Here is a 22,218-nt window from a genome sequence, read left to right on the forward strand (position 1 = left end):
GATTTGTGATCTTCACTGATGTCCATGGATTACATGAAATCTTTCCACCTTTATCCACCTTTGTCATGGTAGGCAGAACACGTCAGTGTAAGGGTGGGGTCATAGGATAGCACAAGGGTTACGCGTGTCCATTTCTTCTCTCAGTGTCAGAGTGTTGCTTGTGTTCAGTCTGTTCGTCCTGGGTTTCTTACCTGAGTCATGGTGTTTTTGAATCCTGTTACATTTGTGAAGTTCTTCCCCACCTAGTGTGGTGTTTTTCTGTTATTATAAGAACTCTGATCTTCCCTCAACCTTGTAGCCTAGTCTTGCATCTGGGTCATCCTGATACACTGTGACGATATGCTTTGTTTGTCCTTTTTTTTTTCTTAGAAAGGGACTACTTTTGCTAGATTAAAAAAAATCCTTCATAGGGATTAATAAAGTTTAAAACTGGAGCAGTTTACCATTACAATACAAGATTCATGTCTCCCCAAGGAGTTAGTACAAAAACCTACTGTCATAATTTATAAATGATATGGGAAAATGATCAATTATATTATAAGCATCTTCATAACAAGTCCAGTCTCCTGTTTCTGAAAGCTATTTAAACAAAACAAAAAAAAACATTTGTTCTCTAAAACTTTAATGTTCTGAAATGCTAAAAGGTTTACTTTAAGCTGAAATGTTCTGATCAGGAAATTTACTCCTGGATCGTCATAACTGTGCTCTCTCTGTCAAGAACGCAAAGGAAAACTAAATATAGGAATGCATGCTAAACTGGAAAAACATATTTTAAATAGAAGTGATTGCCTCATCTAACCAACATTCACAGCAAATTTGACATTTCTCTCAGCTGGTTTAACAAGCATTTTCACCCTGAATCAACAACCATGACTGAGCACACGAAGGTCAGAGGGATTCAAGATGAAATGTCTTAAAGGAGCTTGAAGGAACTTCCTGTACCATCTGATATTTGAGAAGAAATATGAAAAAGGAAAAAAAATGTCAATACTTAAAAAGACCATGTAGTGGAGTACTCTAAATCTGCACAAATATTCTTATTTTTGTAATACTTATTTCCTTGTGCAGTTTTAATTTCTCTCTGTCATTAAATGATTTTGCTGATGCCATTATTGTGCTACATCAGTGGTCGTCAATCACATCAAACTTCAATCCTACAGCACTTTTCCTAGAAAACACAAAGTGCTTCACATTACAACAGTTATCCTTGACTTATCACCTGGTATTTTTGTTTTCACCGGCACATACTCTCAGCCACTTCCGATGAAAAGTTTATGTTTCGGGGTTTCGCGTTCAAAACTCGCACGTTCACGTGTCATGACACAAATTCTCAAGTCCGTTGTCGGGATCTACGTACAAAACAAGCAGCCATTGATCGCACATCGACAGTTAAGCTGGTTAAACTTTGCAGCAATCAGGGACTCGGATTTGGTAGTGCTGATGGATGGCGCCCCCTGTAATTCAAGGAAGTCCCAACTTTTTGAAAATTAATCATGGCAGAGAAATTAATGATTGCGGTTTGTGCCTGGACTGAATGATACAACAAGTTCTTTTATTTATTGGAATAGGGCTGTGAAAGAAAAAGAAAAGGGAAGATTCACAGGATTTGCAACATTTCGCACCCAGCCTCTTCTAACTGTAGGTACGTGCCCTAGTCTCGGGTAGCGACAGTCCAGCGTGAATGCAGAATGCTAATAGCGTGTTCAATATCTCGTTCAGGTGAAAGGAAAAAAACATCTTTATCAGACGGGCACTAGGGCTCATCCACTGTCAGTTCTCTGGGTTCAATTCAACCTGCTAACACTGCTTCATTGCTCGTCGACAGCACAGACACGAAGCACCAGAAGGGAGGCGGAGATGGAAGACGGCATTTCATGCTCCAGTCAAAGGTAAAGGATGGTTTAACCCTTGTGCTATCCTAGGCACTTTACCATTGGGAGTTGGGTCATCTAGACCCACTAGACAGTGCGCTGAACCTTTTTTCTTCAATGATTTGTGATCTTTCACTGGTGTCCATGGATTACATGAAATCTTTCCACCTTTATCCACCTTTGTCATGGTAGGCAGAACACGTCAGTGTGAGGGTGGGGTCATCTAAGATAGCACAAGGGTTATAATACAACCTTTGGAACAAATTATTAAAATAAAAAAAAAGAAGACGATCCAATGGGGCCAGGTTCTCCAATATTCTGTTTGATAGTGACTTTAACCTGAAAACCGTTGAGGTATTTTTCATCGGGGAGAACATACACTTATAATATAACTACCAGTTGAGCGCAGTCAAACATTACCAACCTAATTTAGCCCTTTGCCTGAGATCACCAAGTGAAGCGGCAATGGCTTTTTAATAACCCAACCTGCTCAGTCCCACTGAGCTGTGACGATGAAAAGTCTGATTCATTAATTGTGCCAACAGGGAGAAAAAATTACGTTTCACATAATGAATGTGTTTTGCCACTTTGAAAAAATAAATAAATAAATAAAAACGGCGCACTCTTTTTAGCCTACACCTCCACAGAAGGGATTTTCATGATCTCGACAGCGGAACGATAAAGGCTTTGTTCATTAAACACAGTTTTGCAAATGAGGGATTTGACTTCTATCTCTGTCTGATTAACTTTAATTTGCTTGTCTCGACGTAATTGGCCTGGATTGGTCCATTCGCTGTCCCCTTTGGAAAACTGGACCGAAATGCTGTCACCAGGTTTTCCCTGCTCCTACATCACAATGAAGCAGGTTAGTCGAGGAAAGTTAGCCAGAGAAGAGGAAGGGAATTCAGGAGTCCTGCTGTGTTTTCTCAGGTTTAACAAATCGGCATCTGTTTTTTCCAGTCTGCGTGCCAAAACTCACCCGTTTCAACCTGAAAGAGGATTGTGAGAGTCCATTAATCAGGAATCAGCACAACACAACACGATTCATTTGCAGAAAATATGGGACACAGCAACAAAAATGTTGATCCTCACTCAATTATCTTTAGTTTTGGAAGAGAAATGAGAAGAAATCTTTAGACCTGTCAGTGTGCTGTCATTTATTGATCATCGTTAGATGCCTGTAACACAAATATATTCCTTTAGCAAGTAAATATTGATTTAGGCAAAATCTGTGTGGTACAGTTCAAGATTCAAGAGGTTTTTATTGCCATATTCTGTGTAGCTACACAGAATAGGAATTTGTTTCGGTGCAAATGTGCAACATAAAACAGAAGAACAGTAAGCAACAAAATTTTTACACAATGGACATAACAAAAAATATAAATAGAGTCAGTAGTGCAAGGAGTGTCAAAACAGTGCAACTGAGAATGTTCAAGGTGCAGGTAGTGGGCTGGTGACTGGTTGGACATTGACGTGAAATTTAGGGGGGGGGTTACAGGGCGTTTAAGAGTCTGACTGCAGAGGGAAAGAAACTGTTCTTGTGTCTGGAGGTTCTGGTCCTGATGGACCTTAGCCTCCTGCCTGAAGGGAGTAGTTTCAGTAGGGAATGTCCAGGGTGGGAAGGGTCGGCAGCTATCCGGCCTGCACGTCCCCGGGTTCTGGAGACATATAGTTCCTGGACAGATGGGAGGCTGCAGCCGATCACCTTCTCTGCTGAGCGCACAATACGCTGTAGTCTGTTAATGTCCCTGGTTGTGGCACTAGTGTACCACACGGTGATGGAGGAGGTGAGGATGGACTCAATGATGGCCGTGTAGAACTGCACCATCATCTGGGCCGGCAGCCTGGCTTTCTTCAATTGCCGCAGGAAATACATCCTCTGCTGGGCCTTTTTGAGGAGAGAGCAAATGGATGGCTCCCACTTGAGGTCCTGCGTGATGGTGGTGCCGAGGAAACGCACAGAGTCCACTAGGGTGATGGGAGAGTCTGACAGGGTGAGAGGGGGTGAGGGGGCTGTGACTTTCCTGAAGTCCACTATCATCTCCACTGTCTTCTGGGTGTTCAGCTCCAGGTTGTTGATGCTGCACCACGACACCAGCCGGTCCACCTCCCTCCTATAGGCAGACTCATCATCATTAGAGATGAGTCCGATGAGGGTGGTGTCATCTGCAAACTTGATCAGTTTGACAGAGTCATGGCTGGAGGTGCAGCAGTTAGTGTACAGGGAGAAGAGTAGAGGGGAAAGTACACAGCCCTGTGGAGTTCCTGTGCTGATAGATTGGGTGGTGGAGACATTCTTCTCCAGCCGCACACACTGCCTCCGGTCCATGAGGAAGTCAGTAATCCACCTACAGGTGGAGTCAGGCACGTTGAGCTGGAGGAGCTTTTCCTGGAGCAGAGAGGGGAGGATGGTATTGAACGCAGAGCTGAAGTCCACAAACAGGATCCTAGCATAGGTTCCCGGGGAGTCCAGATGCTGCAGGATGAAGTGGAGGGCCAGGTTGATAGCGTCGTCTACAGACCTGTTGGCTCTGTAGGCGAACTGCAGAGGGTCCAGGAGGGGGGAGGTGAAGGATTTGAGGTGGGGGAGGACCAGACGCTCGAATGACTTCATGACTACAGACGTAAGTGCCACAGGCCTGTAGTCATTGAGGCCAGTTATGCGGGGCTTCTTGGGGACAGGGATGATGGTGGACAGTTTGAAGCAGGCTGGGACGTGGCAGGCCTCCAGGGAGGTGTTGAAAATGTCTGTGAAGACCGCTGCCAGTTCGCCTGCGCAGTGTTTCAGGGTGGCAGGCGAGATGCCGTCCGGACCCGGAGCCTTCCGTGGGTTTTGCTTCCGGAAAAGCTTAAGCACCTCCTCTTCTGTCACTGAGAGGACAGTGGTGGGGGAGAGGTGGTCTGGGGGGGTCATACTGTCCTCAGTGATAGTGGTGGGGGAGGAAAGTGGCACCAGAGTTGTTGAGGAAACCTGTTCAGTGAGGGGGGAGGAGGAGGGTTGTGGGACCTCAAACCTGGCATAAAAGGTGTTAAGCCTCTCAGCCAGTTGTAGGTCGTCAGCAGCATGTTGGGCTCTGGGCTTGTAGTTCGTGATTTGCCTAAGCCCTCTCCAAACAGAGGTGACGTCGTTGACAGAGAATTGGTCTTCCAGGCGTTTATTGTACCGAGCTCTCGCCTGTTCCACCTCCTTTGAGAACTGGTACTTAGCAGCCTTATAGCTCTCTTTATCTTTTGCTCTGTAGGCTGCTTCTTTCTCCTTCCTCAGCTGTCTCAGTCTGGGTGTGAACCAGGGTTTATCATTGTTATAAGTAACCCTGGTTTTTGTTGGGATGATGCTGTCCTCACAAAACTGGATGTATGACGTCACAGTGTCTGTGTAATCATCCAAACTGTCTGTGGCAGCTCTAAACACATCCCAGTCCGTTGTGTCCAGACACGTGCGAAGCTCCTCCACAGCCTCGCTGGTCCACATCTTGGAAGTCCTCACTGTTGGTTTGGAGAGCTTCAGCTTTTGTCTGTATGCGGGGATGAGGTGAATCAGGCCGTGGTCCGAGAAGCCCAGAGCCGCGCGGGCCACGGCTCTGTAAGCCCCGCTGACTGTTGTGTAGCAGTGATCCAGCGTGTTCTGCTCTCTTGTTGGGCATTTGACAAACTGTCTGTATCTAGGGAGCTCCTTGCTCAGATTCCCTTTATTAAAATCCCCGAGGATAATGATTAAAGAGTCCGGAAAAGTTCGTTCCACACAGAGAATCTGCTCCGCGAGCGCGCGCTGGGCCTCATGCACGTCCGCGCTCGGCGGGATGTAAACAGCGGCCAGAATGAATGAAGCAAACTCGCGTGGGGAGTAGAATGGTTTGCAGTTAGTGAAGATGTATTCCACCGAAGGAGAACAGTGCGTGGAGATTACAGTCACATCCGAACACCAGGCGTTGTTGATGTAAAAGCAGACACCTCCACCTCTGGACTTTCCTCCCGAGAAGTCCCGATGTCTGTCCGCGCGGAGAAGCTGGAATCCCTCCAAATGAAGCGCGCAGTCCGGGATCTGCTCATTGAGCCACGTCTCCGTGAAGCACAGGGCACAAGAGGAAGAAAAGTCCCTGTTCCGACGCATCAGCAGTGCCAGTTCATCCATTTTGTTGCTGAGTGAGCGAACGTTGGAGAGGAAGATTCCAGGTAAGGGCGAACGTGCGCCCCTTCTCCGGAGACGCACGAGCACTCCCGCGCGCTTCCCTCTCCTCCGGCGTCTCACTTTTGCTCTTAAAAAGTGGACTAAATCTGCCGCAGCTGCCAAAAAAACCGGTAGTAAATCTGACGGAGTTGAAGTTCTGATGGTAAGAAGCTCTTCACGGGTGTAAGAGCACGCTGACACACGATTTACGAACAATAACAATAACGCAGAGCACACTAGCACCAGGGCGACCATCCTCGGCGCCATCTTGGTTACCTGCAAGTATTAGGGACACAACGGTTAAAGCCACGTGAAAAAATGAAAAATCTTCATGTATCTTAGAGCGTTCAAGTAGTGTAAGATGTGGGAGGGGTCAATTGGTGCCTCTGTTGCTAAGCATTAACTGCATAAAAGAACTGGACTGAGTGACCCTCTCAGGAAGTAGCTGCTAGTTCCAAGAGGCCAAAATCCCAAAGAGTTCTATAGAGAAATAAACAGCTTTTACTCAGTAATTATGTTGGTCAGACTGGCCATTCTTGCTCTGATCCCTTTTTATAACTTGTTCTTGATAATCCTCTTTTTTCTAAAACATTTTTTGCTGTAGTGAAGTTATTCAAGTGATAAACTGACCAATCAGATGCCTCAATAAAAGTATGGGATCTCACGTCAAACGTTCAAAGCATTTGATCCACATATTTCGTGTAGCTGGCTTTCAAGTGGGAAGGGTGTGGCCCTCCAACAAGATCACTCCTAATTGGTGGATTAGTGGTTGTCATGGAAATGTGGACTCAGACCACACCGTTTACTGACGATTTCTGGTTCCAACATCTGTATCCATATCTTAAATAAATGGTGACTGAATTTTCTTCATTTCGTTGGAGTGAGCCGTTTTTGGGTGACATCACACTAACCCAGTCCAGTTCTCGTATACAGTCAATGCTGGTACTTGGGATAGGTAAAATATTTCAATCACGCATTGTCCACAGTTTCTCCACTAGAAACCGGAAAAGTTATTCAACATTTCAAAAAAGTATGTCATCTGCCTCCAACATGGCAACATCCGTGTCGTGAAAAAAGGCGACTCAATTGACTTCAGTTCAGTTCTCTTATACAATTAAGGATTCCTGTTAAAAAATGTACACATTACTGACAAAATAGGGAAGCTTTACCAAAATGTCGCACATGATTTCTTAAAGTAGATGGTAACATTAGAATGAGCCAGTTTAGCTCGTGCTGGTTTGCGGCGCCCTCCGTCCGTGAAACCCGGGTTCGACTCCAGGCTGCTCCCTGTTCCCTTCTCTACCTCTGCCGGTTCCAAGCCCGGTTAGAGAAGGTTGCGTCAGGAAGGGCATCCGGCGTAAAACATTGCCAAATTTACCATGCGACTTGTTCGCTGTGGCGACCCCTGATGGGAGAAGCCGAAAGTGGAAGAAGAAGATGGTAACATTAGAATGGTTATGTAGAAGGCTTTTCCTTCTAAAACTAAAAGCTCTAATATAGCTAGAATAACATTTATTTATTTTTAAAGCGCTTCTATTGTTGTAGAACATCTTAATAAATGGGTTTTTCCACCTGTAGTGGAATATGAAATACACGTGACTGAGTTTTGCTCTCTATCTCCTCACCAATAGACAGAGCTTCACAGCAAATGCCATTTTTGCCTGATTGAAGTCTGATAACTGAGCAATGATTGACTCAAGTTTGAATCCACCAGCTCAAACAGAGTCTGATGTGGCGTTCAGGCCGGCTGGTGAACACGACTACTACTTGTCTGACCAAATCGCACAAACATAAAACGGGATCTCCAAAACAAACAGCCAAACATCGAGCGCTTACTGCCTGAGACGGAGCACATTGTTGATTTTGTGCGCGCCCACTTGTTTTCCAGAACTCGTAAAAGTGCGAGGCTTAAGACGCCGTCTGTGCCGGAGCGGGTGATTCACTTCTCAGCTGCGGCTTCACAGAATCGACTTGCATCACGCATCATCCCTCTGCCTTTTTCAATCAGCCTCTCTCCCCTTCATGGTGCCACTCTTGACATTTCTGTGTCACTTCTTCTCACTTGCATTTCAAATGATTTGCTCTATCTCTCACGCCGTCTTCGCCGCAGCTCTATCATACCCACATCCTCACGCAAAGTCAAGGTGAGTAAGTCAAACACTTTCATGCATCATTAAAGCAGCAATAACAGCTCAGGACCGCCTGTCTATGGAGACGCCTGATTGACATGACAATTACCTTCAAAATATACTTACATTAAGGGTTTATTCGGGGTTAAATGTCACATGTTTATATGAGCACACTGCAACCATCTTGAATATGAGAAACAGTAAGTAAGTCAGTTTAAAAGCTAGTAAAATAAAAATCCCCCTTTGGCCTTCCGTAACTCTTTGATCAACGTGAATCAGCTGATTCCAAAGCAGAGGAAAGTGACTCTTCATATCTGCTTTGCACTGATATGCAACACATTACTAACGGGAAGTGTTGCATAACGGCTGCTTTTTTCTGCTTCAAAGTCAGCTGATTGATACTTCACTACTGTCAAGTGTTGCAAACTGGCGCAAAACCCCATTTCTCAACATCAGGGTGAGCTGATTTGTATTACTTTCGTAAAAACGCCACTATTTTGAAGTGTCTTATGGCAGCGCAAACCAGATCAGAGCGAATTTACGTCGATTGCATAAACAGTTCATGTCGCATATCAGCCCAAAAGCTGCTTTTCTATGCTTCAGAATCCGCTTTAATTAAGTAATTTGTGAAAATGGTTAAAGGCTTATTCTAGTCAAAAGAATGCAAACACTAGTGCTAAAGCTCTGGTGCGAAGAGTGTAATATTAATACATAAAGGAGTCAGTAACAGTTGAAATGATAAAATATGTTTTTGTGTCCTTACTTAACCTCTTTTAAAATCCTAACTGAAAAATTGACAGATACATTTAATTAAAAGTCAGAAGTTTTTCAATAAGAATCAAATATTTGCATAAAAAGAACAGACTCCCATAGCCAAAGAGAGAACAAACATGCCAAGGATGAAATAATTATTTGTTGACAAAAGCCTTTATGCACCGAGTCTGCATAAACTGTTGTAACAAAGAGTCCTCTCATCTTTGGCCACCGAATACGAGGTCCATCCCAATCACAGATGGAGCCAGTAAAAAGTGCTGCCATCCACTTCATTTAATTAGTTGCCACCATTTGTAAACAACTCTGGAATTTGCCAATAAATTACAAGCTGATCCATTGAGTTGCTGAAAACCGAGTTTGTTTTAACAGTTCTAATTAAAAGCATCATTAAAAATTATTCGGCCTAAACTTCTGCTTGTAATTAGGATCAGGTTGACACTTTTTTGTTAGTCTGAGGCATATTATTGAACTCAATAGACTCAGTCTAGGAAGACCTCTGGCTTTAGCGCCAGTGTTTACATTCTTACTCTTAACCCCTTGTTCTATCCTATGGAGTTAAGATGACCATTGACGTGTTCTCCCTACCATGACAAAGGTGGATAAAGGTGGAGAGGATTTCATGTAATCCATGGAAACTAGTGAAGATCACAAATCATTGTGGGGTCTATTTGACCCAACTCCCAATGCCAAAGTGCCCAGGATAGCACAAGTGTTACACTGTTGACGCAATTACCCTCATTCCAGCAAATTCTGTAACAGTGAAAAGCAGCCTTGTGCTGATAAGCAACACTCTGCAGCAGCGACATGCTTATGCAATCGATCTAATTCAACTGAATCTGTTGCAAAGAACAGCAACTTTGCACCATAACGAATACAGTAATGTTCCTTATTGCTGCAACGCTGAAACAAAAAGCCACCTTTTTGGTGTCACAATCAACTGATTCTTTTACAAAAACTGTCATAGAGTCATGGTCTATTTTTTGCATCAGTGCAATGCAACAGACACACCGCAATAGAGGTGCAACGGAGACGCAACGGAGATGGACCAACCTTTAAGGCTGAATTACACCGGTCCATCTGAGGTGCGTCTCCATTGAGTTGTGCTGCGCCTTTTTTTGTGTCTCTGTTATGTTGACACAAATTACAGAACACTGATTATTTTATCAGAATGCTTACATTGCCTCCATTTCTGCATCTGATGTCCGTCTCTCCGCTGTGCAACATAAGCTTCATGCAGGAGTTCCATTTTCAGTTTGTTTACGAGTCACTATGTTGCGACTGACGGACAAATTGAAAGCAGGTTCTGGTTCAAAATAGAAAAACTTGTGTTGTACTTTCAAAAAAAACCTTTATGAAATGTATTTTCTATTTAAGGTTATGTGTCAATGCAATAACGCTCTTTAACACCACGGATAACATTCTTGCTTTGGACAACAAAAGTTAAACTTTGGAAACACAAAAACATAACATATGACACAAAATGACACATGCATTTTACAAGGGCTCCATGAGAAGGAGAGGGCATGGGACCTCATTGCCAAAGTTTTGGATGAACTACTCGACACGGGGGTGAAAAAAACCACTCCTCCAGAAGCCAGGGGGAGGAGGGGGGCAAACTAGAGACCCAACAGAGACAATGAAAACTGGCTCGACACGCATTGCAAGGGAAACACAGTCAGTTGCACAAAACTAAACTTTATTTGAAACAGCTTCATTTTCAGGTGTTCTTCATAGAACTTTGTTTCCTAGAGCTGGGTTAGGAAGTTAAAAAAAAAACATGGGAGATAACGGAACAGGCTTTCAAAGGAAATTCTGAAACAGTCTTGAAAATCTTTTTCTTTGACAAAATTTCAGTTAGTCTGAAATTAAATTGAAAAGAGCCGAGTTGACCTCAACCTCCATGTTTTTTTTAACACATTTTTAATTGTGTTTTTCTTTTATTCAACAGCTCAGACATGGATTGGCATTAAAAAAAATCTACCTCTGCACTGACTAGCCTCATCGCCATGGAAACACTGCACCTGTTTATGGAGAAAAGCTTGCATTTTTGCGCATCGACAAACCTCTCATTTGAACGTGTTTCACCTCGTCTTTATGTCATCCTCATCTATTATCAACTGAAAGCATATTTGCAGAAGATGCTGAAAGTTGAATGAATTCAGAGGAGATCTGATACACAGAAAGATCCAGTTTATTCACAGAAAAAAAAAGATTTATCTGGTTACAGGAGAAAAATGGCAAAGAATATAAATAATGTTTGCACACAAACAAATTGTTGGTACCACTGTAAAAACGATTAAAAAAAGTTTATTGGAAAAAGAAAATAAGAAATTCATTGTTTTCAGAATTATTTTATAAAACAAATTAAATGTAAATCGTCTCCTTGGACTGTTTGATAAACTCTGTCAGTTCAATGAACAGAAATTCCTCTTTCAACACGGCAGAACACATTAAAATTAAATTAAAAATAAATTACTAAAATAGCTCAAAAGATTCAAAATTAAAGTAAAAAAAAATTCTAAAAATTGTAGACTGCACCACCCACATCCTGATCACTGATCGGCTGTACAGGTTCACTGAGAGGGGACTGTTGTGTTGGTTTGGCGGCCTGATTAATTATTTTTGGGAGATTGTTTTTTTGCGTGAGGATGAGAAAGTTAAACCAGGAAGAAGTCTAAGACAAGACAAGAATTCTATTTTTGAGGGTTTATTTGTCATTTTTTCTTTACAAAATCATCCTGATGAAATAGTTCTTCTTTTCTACTCTTACATTTATTTGTATTTTTACAATACGTCAGTTGTATTTTGAAAAATTCAGTGGAAACACTGTTTGCTTCACTACACAGATTTCCAGAATAGGGAGCCAATTCTAATGAGGTAAGAGACACACATCATTTAGTGTTTTCTCCCTAGTGGTGTCATTTTGCACTGTGTAATGTGATCATTAATTGGGGGCAAAACCAAAATTACCCAAAAGAAAAACCTTTTCCATGTGGCATCAATTTTTAACATAATTTGGATATGAAAATCAAATCAAATCTTTGACTACAATGCTTGAAATAAATCAATAAAATCAAATCAAATCTTTGACTACACTGCTTGAAATAAATCAATAAAATCAAAAAGCGGATTTTGACAATAAATCATTCCAAGTTCATCATTCAAACAGCCATGAACACACAATGTTGATTAATGGACACTACGTAGACATAGCGCACCTTCCGGTTGGCAGTAGGTAGTCAGATGAACTTGTCTCAAAGTATCATCCGCAAACTTGCATCGAAACAGAACTACTGGCAGGGTTTGTGACTGACCACAACCGTTATCAGTAACTAAGGACAGATGCACTCAGAATGAAATCTCCATCTCCACCACTTTGACTTAAATGCCAGACGACCGTTACAGGTAGATCCACTGACACCAAGACACTGTTGTGAACGTTTGCAGTGGACACAAGACCATGTGACCTGGACAAGGCAGCAATGGTTCACCATCCTATTCACTGATGAATGTCGGGTCACCTTGCACAGATATGATCGTCAGCATTGCTGGAGGAGCCAAGGTGAGCGACACACCCTGGTAAACATGGTCCTCAGGGTTTGGTTTGGTTGAGGAGGTGCAACATTCTGGACAGGCATCACCAGTCAGTGGAAAACCCATTTGGTTCTTACCTCAAAGACATCATAGAACCATCATCGTCCCCCAATTCCACCAACAAACCCTCAACTTTCCTTTTGTGGATGATAAAGCTCCACCACATGGTTTCAGAAGTGACTTCAGGAAGTGGAGTGCCTCTTATGGTTTGACCAGCATTGACCCTGAACCCCATAGAGCACATCTGAGACCACCTGAAGGAGAGACTGCAGGATCGTACCCCACCCCAAAGTGACCTGCATGTAGCACTTGTAGATTGCCTCAGAACAGCATCATGAGGTTAGTGAGGAGTGTAAGACGTCACTGTCAACATGTCATTCCAGCAAATGGTGGAAATGCCCGTTATCGACATGGTCAATTTCGTTATTAAGGGCTGTCTTTATTATTGTCTTAATTTTTGGAGTAATAATTATCAAACTACTAAACCTAATATTGATGATCATTTATTAAAAGTTATGTCAATTTGAACTTTTACATATTTCATTAAAATTCAAAACAGATAGGAAAATAATTCTTGTAAATAATATCCTTATTTACAATTCTCAACAACTTCTTGTGAGTACTGTACAGTATATCTACTCACAAGCAGATTTTCTGAAAATAAAAGACATCTCATTTTAAAATATATAACATTTTCCACTGTTTTTTGGTTCAAAAGAGTCAAAATCAGTAGACAGTGTGGGCAGATTTCTGCCTCAATGCCCGACACTCTGTCCTTCAGGAAAATGACTGAAGTGGTCCGGAAGGCTTCCTAGAAATCTTTTCTTTTTTTGTAGCTCATCTGCTCTTCGCTCCAGTGGAAGAATGGCAGATTAATGAAGAGGAACTTGAAAGCGATATCAGGGATTTCATCATCTTCCTTGCATGAGAAGAGCTGAAGATGATATCTCCGACATCAAGCTGGGCACCGACTGATACCACAGATCTGTCCAGGAAGTTCCATAACTAATGTAGATGGACTGATGAAACAGTGAGGCAAGACCAACACAACAAAAAAATGGGGGGAAAAAGATTTACTTTGAAAACAAAAAAATCAAATTTTTACCACAAACAAAGAATTTTTAAGCTGTGCTTTCCATTGTTCTTCTATCATGACTTGATTAAAAGATGACTTTTACTTGCTTTTGTAAGTTTCCTGGACATGTCTTTCTCTCGAGGGCGAAATACATAAAAGAACCACAAACCTGATATGTTGCAACGCACATTCAAGCAGCCACTTCCAATGAAAAGTCTATGTAAACATGTATTTTGGGGTTCCGTGTCCAAACCTTCGTGTTCACACAAGGTCCAAGACTTTTCTGGCTCTATGTACAAACGCACGGCCATGAAACGCATTTTGAACGTTAAACCAGGTCCTCTGGATTTGGCGTTTTGTCACTTCCTAGAGTCAAAACCAGACAGGAACAAGCTACATTTAGCTTATATGCTTCACAGGTCTGGAACAGACTTACAGAAAGCCTTAGATCAACCGAAACAGTTTTTTTAAATGCAGGTTGAATAAATATTGAAACGTCTGTCTGAAAAAAAAAAAAAAACTTCCGTTGACATATTCATATAAAATGTTACATATTGGTCTACATATTGGGCTGCATGGTGGCGCAGTGGTTAGCGCTCTTGCCTCACAGCAAGAAGGCCCCCAGTTCAAGTCCCGGCTAGGGGACATAAAAACACATCAACGTGGGACCTTTCTGTGGGGAGTTTGCATGTTCTCTCCGTGCATGCGTGGGTTTTCTCCGGGGTCTCCGGCTTCCTCCCACCATCCCAAAAACATGCTTCATAGGTTGATTGGCAACTCTAAATTGTCCATAGCTGTGAGTGTGAGAGTGAATGGATGTGTGATTGAAGATATTCTACCCTGCGACAGACTGGCGACCAGTCCAGGGCATCCCTTGCCTACACCCAAGTGGCCAGGATAGGCTCCGGCAACCCCATGACCCCGAAAGGGAAAAAACAGTAAAGAAGATGAATGAATGATGAATGAATGTTACATATTCAAGAAACCATACACACAGTTTGTGAAAGTGTTATGGATTTTATGACAAGCGCCTCCGGGCCAATAGAAATTTACATACAGGCCGGACTTTGAAAATGCCTGGTTTAGAGACTAAAAAAAAAAAAGGCTGAATCGGAATTCCCGATTTGAAGGGGAAACCTAAGCAGCGGAGGGCTCTGTATCCCTCTAGGCGAGGGTGAAGAAAGGCATTTCTTCATGTGGGTGTGCTCTCGAGCACATAACTAGACATGAAAATGAAAATAACTTTTTACGTCATCCAGCGGAAGTCTCATCAGAATTTGAAGACACTTTTTTTGCATAACTCTCCTTTAGGAGGGCTAAATGTCGGGGTAGGGAGGAGCCATGGGTGAAGAATTCAGATTCGGCCACAGAGACAGGAGGCAGAGATGAAGTTGTTGAGGTTCTCTTTGGGAATGATGACTATGGATGAGATCGGGAAAGAATCCATGAGAGGGAGACGTCGTGTTAGATGTTTAGGAGATGAATGCAAGGAACCAGATGAAGAGGGTTTGAGAGAAGGAACAGTGATTATGTTTGTAAAACAGGAAGGAGGCTGGTTGGCGTGAATTTGAAGGTGCAGAGGGCAGAGGCGGATGAGTCGCGACCCCTAAAGGAAGCAGCCAAAAGGCAGAGAAGAAGATCAAACCCTCCTTTGAGAAAAGCTCGTCATCAGTTCTTAACCGGGCAGAAACAAATTTTCCCGTCCAATTAAAACTAGAAATATTTCAAATTGAAACAGACAGAGTTATGAGGCAGGAGGATTTCCAGAGAGGAGATCATTAAAAGGCACATCAGAGGACGACACAGGATTGACACCCAAATGAATATGAGTTTAAACAAGTAAGACTGTGATAAGGAAGAAAAAAACTTTTTAACACTTTCATCACAGTGTTTCCCCATTTATTGCGGCAGTTAGGTTACAAAAATAACCTGCAATAGATAAAATCAGCAATGTAGGATTATAGAGGTTTTAAGGCTGCACACTTATCTCCGACAGACATGAAGATTTTCACACTTTTCTCTCCTCAACTCTCAAAGTTCAAACCTTCATAGAAAAATAAGTCCAGCACTAAAAAAATAGAAAATAAATAAAAAGATCTTTTTATTTTTTATTTTTTTTATTTTTTTTATTTTTTCTTCAACTTGTCCTGTCCAACAGCTAGGCAGACAGATGAGAGCTGAGGGCCTCTTGGGTTGGACATACTTTACTTTAACAAGAGGGGTTATTAATCTTCAGACAAACCAAAGGTATGTCTGAATAAACCCCTTTTGTAATTGAGGCCAAACTTTATTAATTTCAAACATGTCTGAAAATCTTTGGTGTTGGACCGGACGGAAAAGGAAAGAGGGGAAGAAGAGAGAGGGACGTTAGAGAGAGGGGGGGTAGGGGGTGATAATAGGAGGGGAAGGGGGATAAGACCATGAAGCAGCATAAAGCAACAAGTTTACTGGTTGTTAATCATTATGGTAAGGTTCAAATGTAAAAAAAAACAAAAAAAAAGGCGGAGCCTGTCCACACACACACTCAAATGTTATAAACACACCTGTTAGTTGCAAAAATGTCCACCTGTCGACATGTACACAAAACAGATAGTGTTCACACGCATACTTATGCCTTAAAACCAACTAGTGTGAAATATTTCAGTCATTCAGTCTGTTGAGCTAACACCTGTGCTCAGGTGAGTGTTTGTGTTCTTCTAAAATGGATGGTGGAACGTAAAAAGAAGGAGGGAGAGTGCCCAGCCATCCCCACCCCAAGACCCCCACCGCACCAGCAGCGGCAGCCGGAATCCCCCCAACGCCACACGGGAACCGGCAGGGAACAACCGCCGCCCGGGCGACCAAACCCGCCACCCAGGCCAGGGCCAGCAGGGCCGCCGCAAGGCCCCCAGAGCCAGAGAGCAGGGAGGCACGGAGGGAAAGAGGGCGCCGCCCCAGCCCAACCAGGAGAGCAGCCCCCCCGCCGCGCCGGGAGAACCCAACGCAGGGCCCCACCGGAGAAGGACGCCCACAGCCCCAGACGAGCACCCCACCACCACCCAGGAGTTCCGGGCATCCCCCCGCCCCAACCCCAGGTACGAGCCAGGACCCCCCAAGGGAGACCCACTCCGCACTCCAGGCAGCCATCCGCCCGGCCCACGGTTGGTCCAGGGAGGAGCGAGGCAGGGGCCCGCCGCCCCCGCCCAGAAGGGGGGAACCCCGGGGAAAAAAGAGGGCCCACAAGGGGTGTTGTAAATATGGCCCGACCAGGCTCTGCCACAGTTGGAAATTTGGCGGGGCCCAGCACTCAGGAGCAAGGACCAGAACCCACCCCCCAGGGACACGAACACCCCCGGCTCAGATGTAATGTGAACCCCCCCACCGCGCGGAGAGAGCACCGCCGGGCCCAGGAAGCCGGCACCCCGGGGACACAGCCGCCGTTGCAAAGGGGCCCGTACCCCCAACCAGGGAAGAGGCAGGGGACAGATGGTCCTAGGTCCCACCTTCCTTGCAAAATGTGTGTGCGTGTATGTGTGTTTGAGAGAGTGTGTGTGTGCATGTGTGTGTGTTTATGTTGGGATGTATATATTGAGGGGGGAGGGGTGTGTGTACTAAGGGGGGTGCGGTTAAAATTGGCTGGTAGGGCACTAAGGGGACGTCTCCTGATTACTCACAGTGACGTCCCCTCACCCTCCCCACCAAGGGGCCCTAAATGTCTAAGGTGCGGTTAAAATTGGCGGGTAGGGTGCTAGGAGGACATCCGCTGCTTACTGGCAGTGATGTCCAAGCACCCCCCCTACCAAGGGCCCTACATGTCTAAGGTGCAAATAAAACCGAAAGAGGGGGGGGGCACTCCATACGGCAACCACAGGAGGGGGGTCACTGCCTAGTAAACCCCCCCCCCAAGGCTCATCGCAGGCTAAGCCCCCCACCCCCTCACCCTATTATGAGGTTATATGAGGAAGGGGGTAAGTTGGGGACAGATGATAGACTGTCCCCCGGTGGTCAAACAGCCGTCCCCCGCCCCCCCCCCCAGCAAGGGGGCCAGGCCCACCCAGCCCCGGGGCCCCACCCCCGGAGGCGCAGACACCCCAGGCCCAGCACCACCACCCCCACACAGAGAGAGGGGAGCCAGAAAGCGCCGGCCCCCCCCGGAGCAAGCCCAGGCCCCCACCCCCAAACGCCGGCCCTAGAAGAGCTCTGGTCAGGCCTCGACGGGACCGAGGCAGCCAACCGGCCGGGGAAACCGCCGATGGCCTCAGCGGAGACCCCGACCCGTCAACCCCCCCTGCCCCGTACCAATAGTGGCCCCCCCCCTCCCCCAGAATGCCCCCCCACAGGACAGGGCCGACAAGACCCCCACCCCACCCCCAGACCCCGCAGCCGAAGCGGATGACACCCAGAGCGACCGGGGGCCCCAAGAGGGTTGTCCCGTCCCGCCCCAGAGCCAGGGAAGGGCCGATCCCAGCCCCAGGTGTAGACGGGAAGCCCATCCAGCGCCGCTGGGCCCCCCCCCCCCCCCCCCCCCGAGCAGCGCCCCCCGCCAACCCCCCCCAGCACAGGCAAAGGGACCACCCCCCCAAGCCAAGCCAGACCACCACCCCACCCCCCCACCACGCACCCCCACACCCAAGCCCAGAGGACCACGCAGCGCCCCAGGCCGCCCCACCCAGGCGCCGGACCCGACCCCCCGACCAACGGAGCCCCCACCACCCCCGGCCAGGCACCGGAGGCCCCGACCCCCACCCCGGCCCACGGCAGAAGGGCAAGGAGCAGCGACGACCATGCCCCCCCCACCCCCTAAGTCACGGAGTCAGCTATGGGAGACCAGAGAGACCGAATTCTTTCAAAGTTACTTGAACTTTGGGCTGACATTTTTTCCAAGCTGATATGATCAAGCAGCAGATTTCTGTGTTGACTTATATTTATATTTTTTTTGCTTTTCCAATTTATTAAAATAGTTTTTTTTAGCAATGCAAAGAGTTATGAAAATTATAGAGCCTAATCCTCCTTCTACATCGATGGCACTCATGTCACCAAGCACACAAAGTGACGGTGAAGCTGTGATTGAAACCTTAAGCCAGACTGATAGATCGGCACATACCTGCTGCCAGAGAGCCTGGACAGGCGTGCAGAACCATTGTGCATGCATGTAATTGTCGGGTAGATTACTGTCACAGTGCTGACAAATGTCTGAGTTACTGAGACCCATCTTGAACATCCTCTGTCCAGTGTAGTAAATTCTGTGAAGAGTTTTGAAATGGATTAGCTGCAGATTTGGATTTTTTGTCATTTTAAAGGTGTTTAGACAAAGTTCTGACCAAAAACTTTCATCTGTGCTGATGCTCAAATCCGCATCCCATTTTGTTGTCGGAAGTGAAATATTGTTATCTAAATTACATAAAAGTTTGTATATTTTGGAGAGAGTTTTATTCATTGAGAAATTGATCAGAGTGGTAACTACATCTGGTAGCTTTAAATCGTTGTCTCTGTATTTAAACTTTTTAGTAATAATTGATTTAAGTTGCTGATATTCCAAGAAGTTATATATTCCATGTTTGTCTTGAAGTTCCTGGGGAGTTATGAATCTTCTATCAATAATTATGTGCTCTAGTTGTTTTATGCCCCCTGCTTGCCAAGCTGGGAAGTGGATAATTTTTTTGTTTATGAGGATGTCTGGGTTGTTCCAGATGGGTGTCATTTTGCACGGTTGAATTGATGATTTTGATATTTTGAGAAATTCCCACCAGGCTGTTAAAGTGGCATTTATATTAATACTTTTGAAACAATCCTGTTTTTTAACTATTTGACTAATAAATGGAAGATCTGACAGGTTAATCTTTCCACATAACGCCTGTTCCAAGTCTAACCATGAGTTGGTTTCTGGATTATTTTTTAACCATTTTAAGATGTATTGTAATCTATTTGCAAGAAAGTATTTGTGGAAGTTAGGTAATTCTAATCCTCCACAGCTTTTTGCAGATTTTAAAGTTTTTAGACTAATTCTTGCAGGTTTATTGTTCCATAGAAAGCTTGATATGGATGAGTCTAATGTTTTGAACCATTTTAATGGCGGTTGTGTGGGAATCATTGAGAAGAGATAATTAACTTTGGGTAAGATTTTCATTTTAACCGTGGCTACCTTGCCCATAAGGGACAAAGGCAGGTTGGTCCAGCGTGTTAGATCGTCCTGTATGTTTTTCAGTAATGGGGTGTAGTTTAGCAGCACCAGTTCTGATATTTTGGGGGAAAAATAAATACCTAGATATTTTATATTGCCTGATTTAACTGGTATTGTGAGTCCTTGCTCCGCATTACTGTTCAGTGGTAATAAAACAGATTTATTCCAATTAATGGAATAGTCTGATATAGAAGAGAATTCATTAATGATTGTTGCCGTTTCATTTACAGAATGTATATTACTTAAAAACAGTAATATGTCATCTGCATAGAGACTAATTTTATGATGGCTGTGTTTGGTTTTAATTCCTTTAATACTCTCATTCTGTCTTATTGCTGCAGCTAGAGGCTCGATAAATATTGCAAAAAGAGAGGGGGAGAGTGGGCAACCCTGTCTAGTTCCTCTTCCAAGAAAAAACCTGTTGGAAGTCTGTTTATTAGTTCTAACTGATGCATTGGGGTTGTGATATAATATTTTGATCCAATTGATGAATGATTCTCCAAACCCAAACTTATGGAGGGCAGCAATGAGGAACTTCCAATTTACTCTATCAAAGGCTTTTTCAGCATCCAGTGATAGTATAGTCATTTCCTGGTTTTTGATGGTGGCAAAGTCTATTATGTTAACGAGTCTGCGGACATTGTCATCCGAGTGTCTGCCTTTGATGAATCCAGTTTGATCAAAGTCAATTATGTGAGGAGTGACTTTATCTATTCTCTGTGCTAGTGCTTTGCAGATAATTTTTACATCTGCATTAATTAAAGAAATGGGGCGATAGCTTGAAGGACTCGTGGGGTCTTTGTCTGGTTTTAGAAGAAGGATAATGTTGGCAGAGTTCATGTTAGGTGGTAGAGATTGGCTTTCATTGATAAATTTTACCGTTTTATAAAACGTTGGTGCCAGTTGTTCCCAGAATTCCTTATAAAACTCTGCAGGAAAGCCGTCAGGCCCTGGTGCTTTACCATTAGGCATAAGTAACAGAGCTTCATGAAGCTCAGACAACGAGAGCGGAGAGTCTAAATTTGTGATTTGATCTTCGTTTAACTTGGGCAGGTTTATATTGTTGAGAAATGAGTTGATGCTTTGTTCTGATGGATTGATCTGTGGAGTGTATAAGTTTTGATAAAAGTCTTTAAACGCATTATTAATTTTTACCGGGTCATGGGTGACATTCCCTGTTTGGTCCATAATAGAAGTGATTGTTGATTTTTCTTTATTAATTTTAAGCTGATTAGCTAGAAATTTGCCAGATTTATTTGAGTTTTCATATCTTTCCAGTCGAAGCCTTTGTATCTGGAATTGTGTTTGTTTATTGATGATGTCATTTAACTGCAGCTTTAAATTTTTCAGGTCCCCCAGTATGTGTTCCTGTGCAGAAGCAGCATAAGTAGTCTCCAGAGTTTTTATTTTATTTCCTAATTCTAATAAATCTGCTTTCTCCTTGCGTTTTTTATGCGTTGAATAAGAGATGATTTTCCCTCTCATGACTGCTTTTGCTGCTTCCCAAAGAATACTTGGTGATATTTCAGAAGTATCGTTGAATTCTAAGAAGGTTGCCCACTCTTTTTTAAAGAATTCAATAAATTCCTGGTCTTTTAACAGAGACGTATTAAACCTCCAGGTTGAACCCGAGGGTCTGGGTACTTCCCTTGAAATAGTAACAGAAACTGGTGCATGGTCACTGATAATAATTGGATGAATGTTGGAACTTTTAATTTCTTTCAAAAGGGAGTTACTGACTAATAAATAATCTAAACGAGATTGTGAATGGTGAACTGGAGAAAAAAATGTGAACCCCTTAGTGCTTGGATGACATGAGCGCCAAGCGTCGCAGAGACCCAGATCATTCATGTACTGCTTTAGAATACTTGCAGACTGCCATGTACGCTGGTTTGCTGCTGTGCTGAGTCTGTCAAGTTCAGGGTCCAAAACAAGGTTGACGTCTCCTCCTATAATGATTGTGGAGTCAGAGTGAACTGAGAGTGAGGTGAAGAATCTGTGAAAGAAGGAAGAGTCGTCAAAATTAGGACCGTATACACTCGCTATACAAAAGTCCTTGTTCTGAATGGATATATTAATGATTACAAATCTGCCTTCTGGGTCAGTAACTGTATCCTTATGAGTAAATGTAACATTTTTATTAATCAAAACTGCAACCCCTCTTTGTTTGGAGTTGAAACTGGCAGAATACATAGCTGGATACTGGATAAATAAAAAGATCTTAACGCGATCAAAGATTTAGGTAGATCTGACAAACTGAAGGCATCATGTACAGGAGATGCAACACAGATGAGATTGATTGACAAGTTCAACAGCCAATCGGGGTGCAGAACAACAAAAAAAGCATGCAAAATTATACTGAAAAAAAGCCATGAAACAGTGAGACTGTGAAAGTTTTAGCCAAGTTGGCACATTTTCAAATGCAACGATTTGATCCAAAGTCCTAA

The 22,218-nt window shown here is 43.9% G+C and overlaps 2 protein-coding genes across 3 annotated transcripts in view; both read left to right on the plus strand.

Annotated features, from left to right (window-relative positions):
• gpr85 (G protein-coupled receptor 85) overlaps positions 1-22,218 on the plus strand; it is a 167,620-nt gene that overhangs the window by 105,053 nt on the left and 40,349 nt on the right. The window lies entirely within an intron of this gene.
• LOC144989306 (uncharacterized) lies at positions 6,305-18,102 on the plus strand. The gene is made up of 2 exons (XM_078941509.1): positions 6,305-8,183; positions 10,891-18,102. The coding sequence occupies exon 2, from the start codon at positions 16,317-16,319 to the stop codon at positions 17,319-17,321; it is 1,005 nt and encodes a 334-aa protein (XP_078797635.1). The 5' UTR covers positions 6,305-8,183; positions 10,891-16,316; the 3' UTR covers positions 17,322-18,102.

Source organism: Oryzias latipes, chromosome 23 (genome assembly GCF_053564925.1).
Source record: "Oryzias latipes strain Hd-rR chromosome 23, Olatipes_Hd-rR_3.1".
Classification (NCBI taxonomy): domain Eukaryota; kingdom Metazoa; phylum Chordata; class Actinopteri; order Beloniformes; family Adrianichthyidae; genus Oryzias; species Oryzias latipes.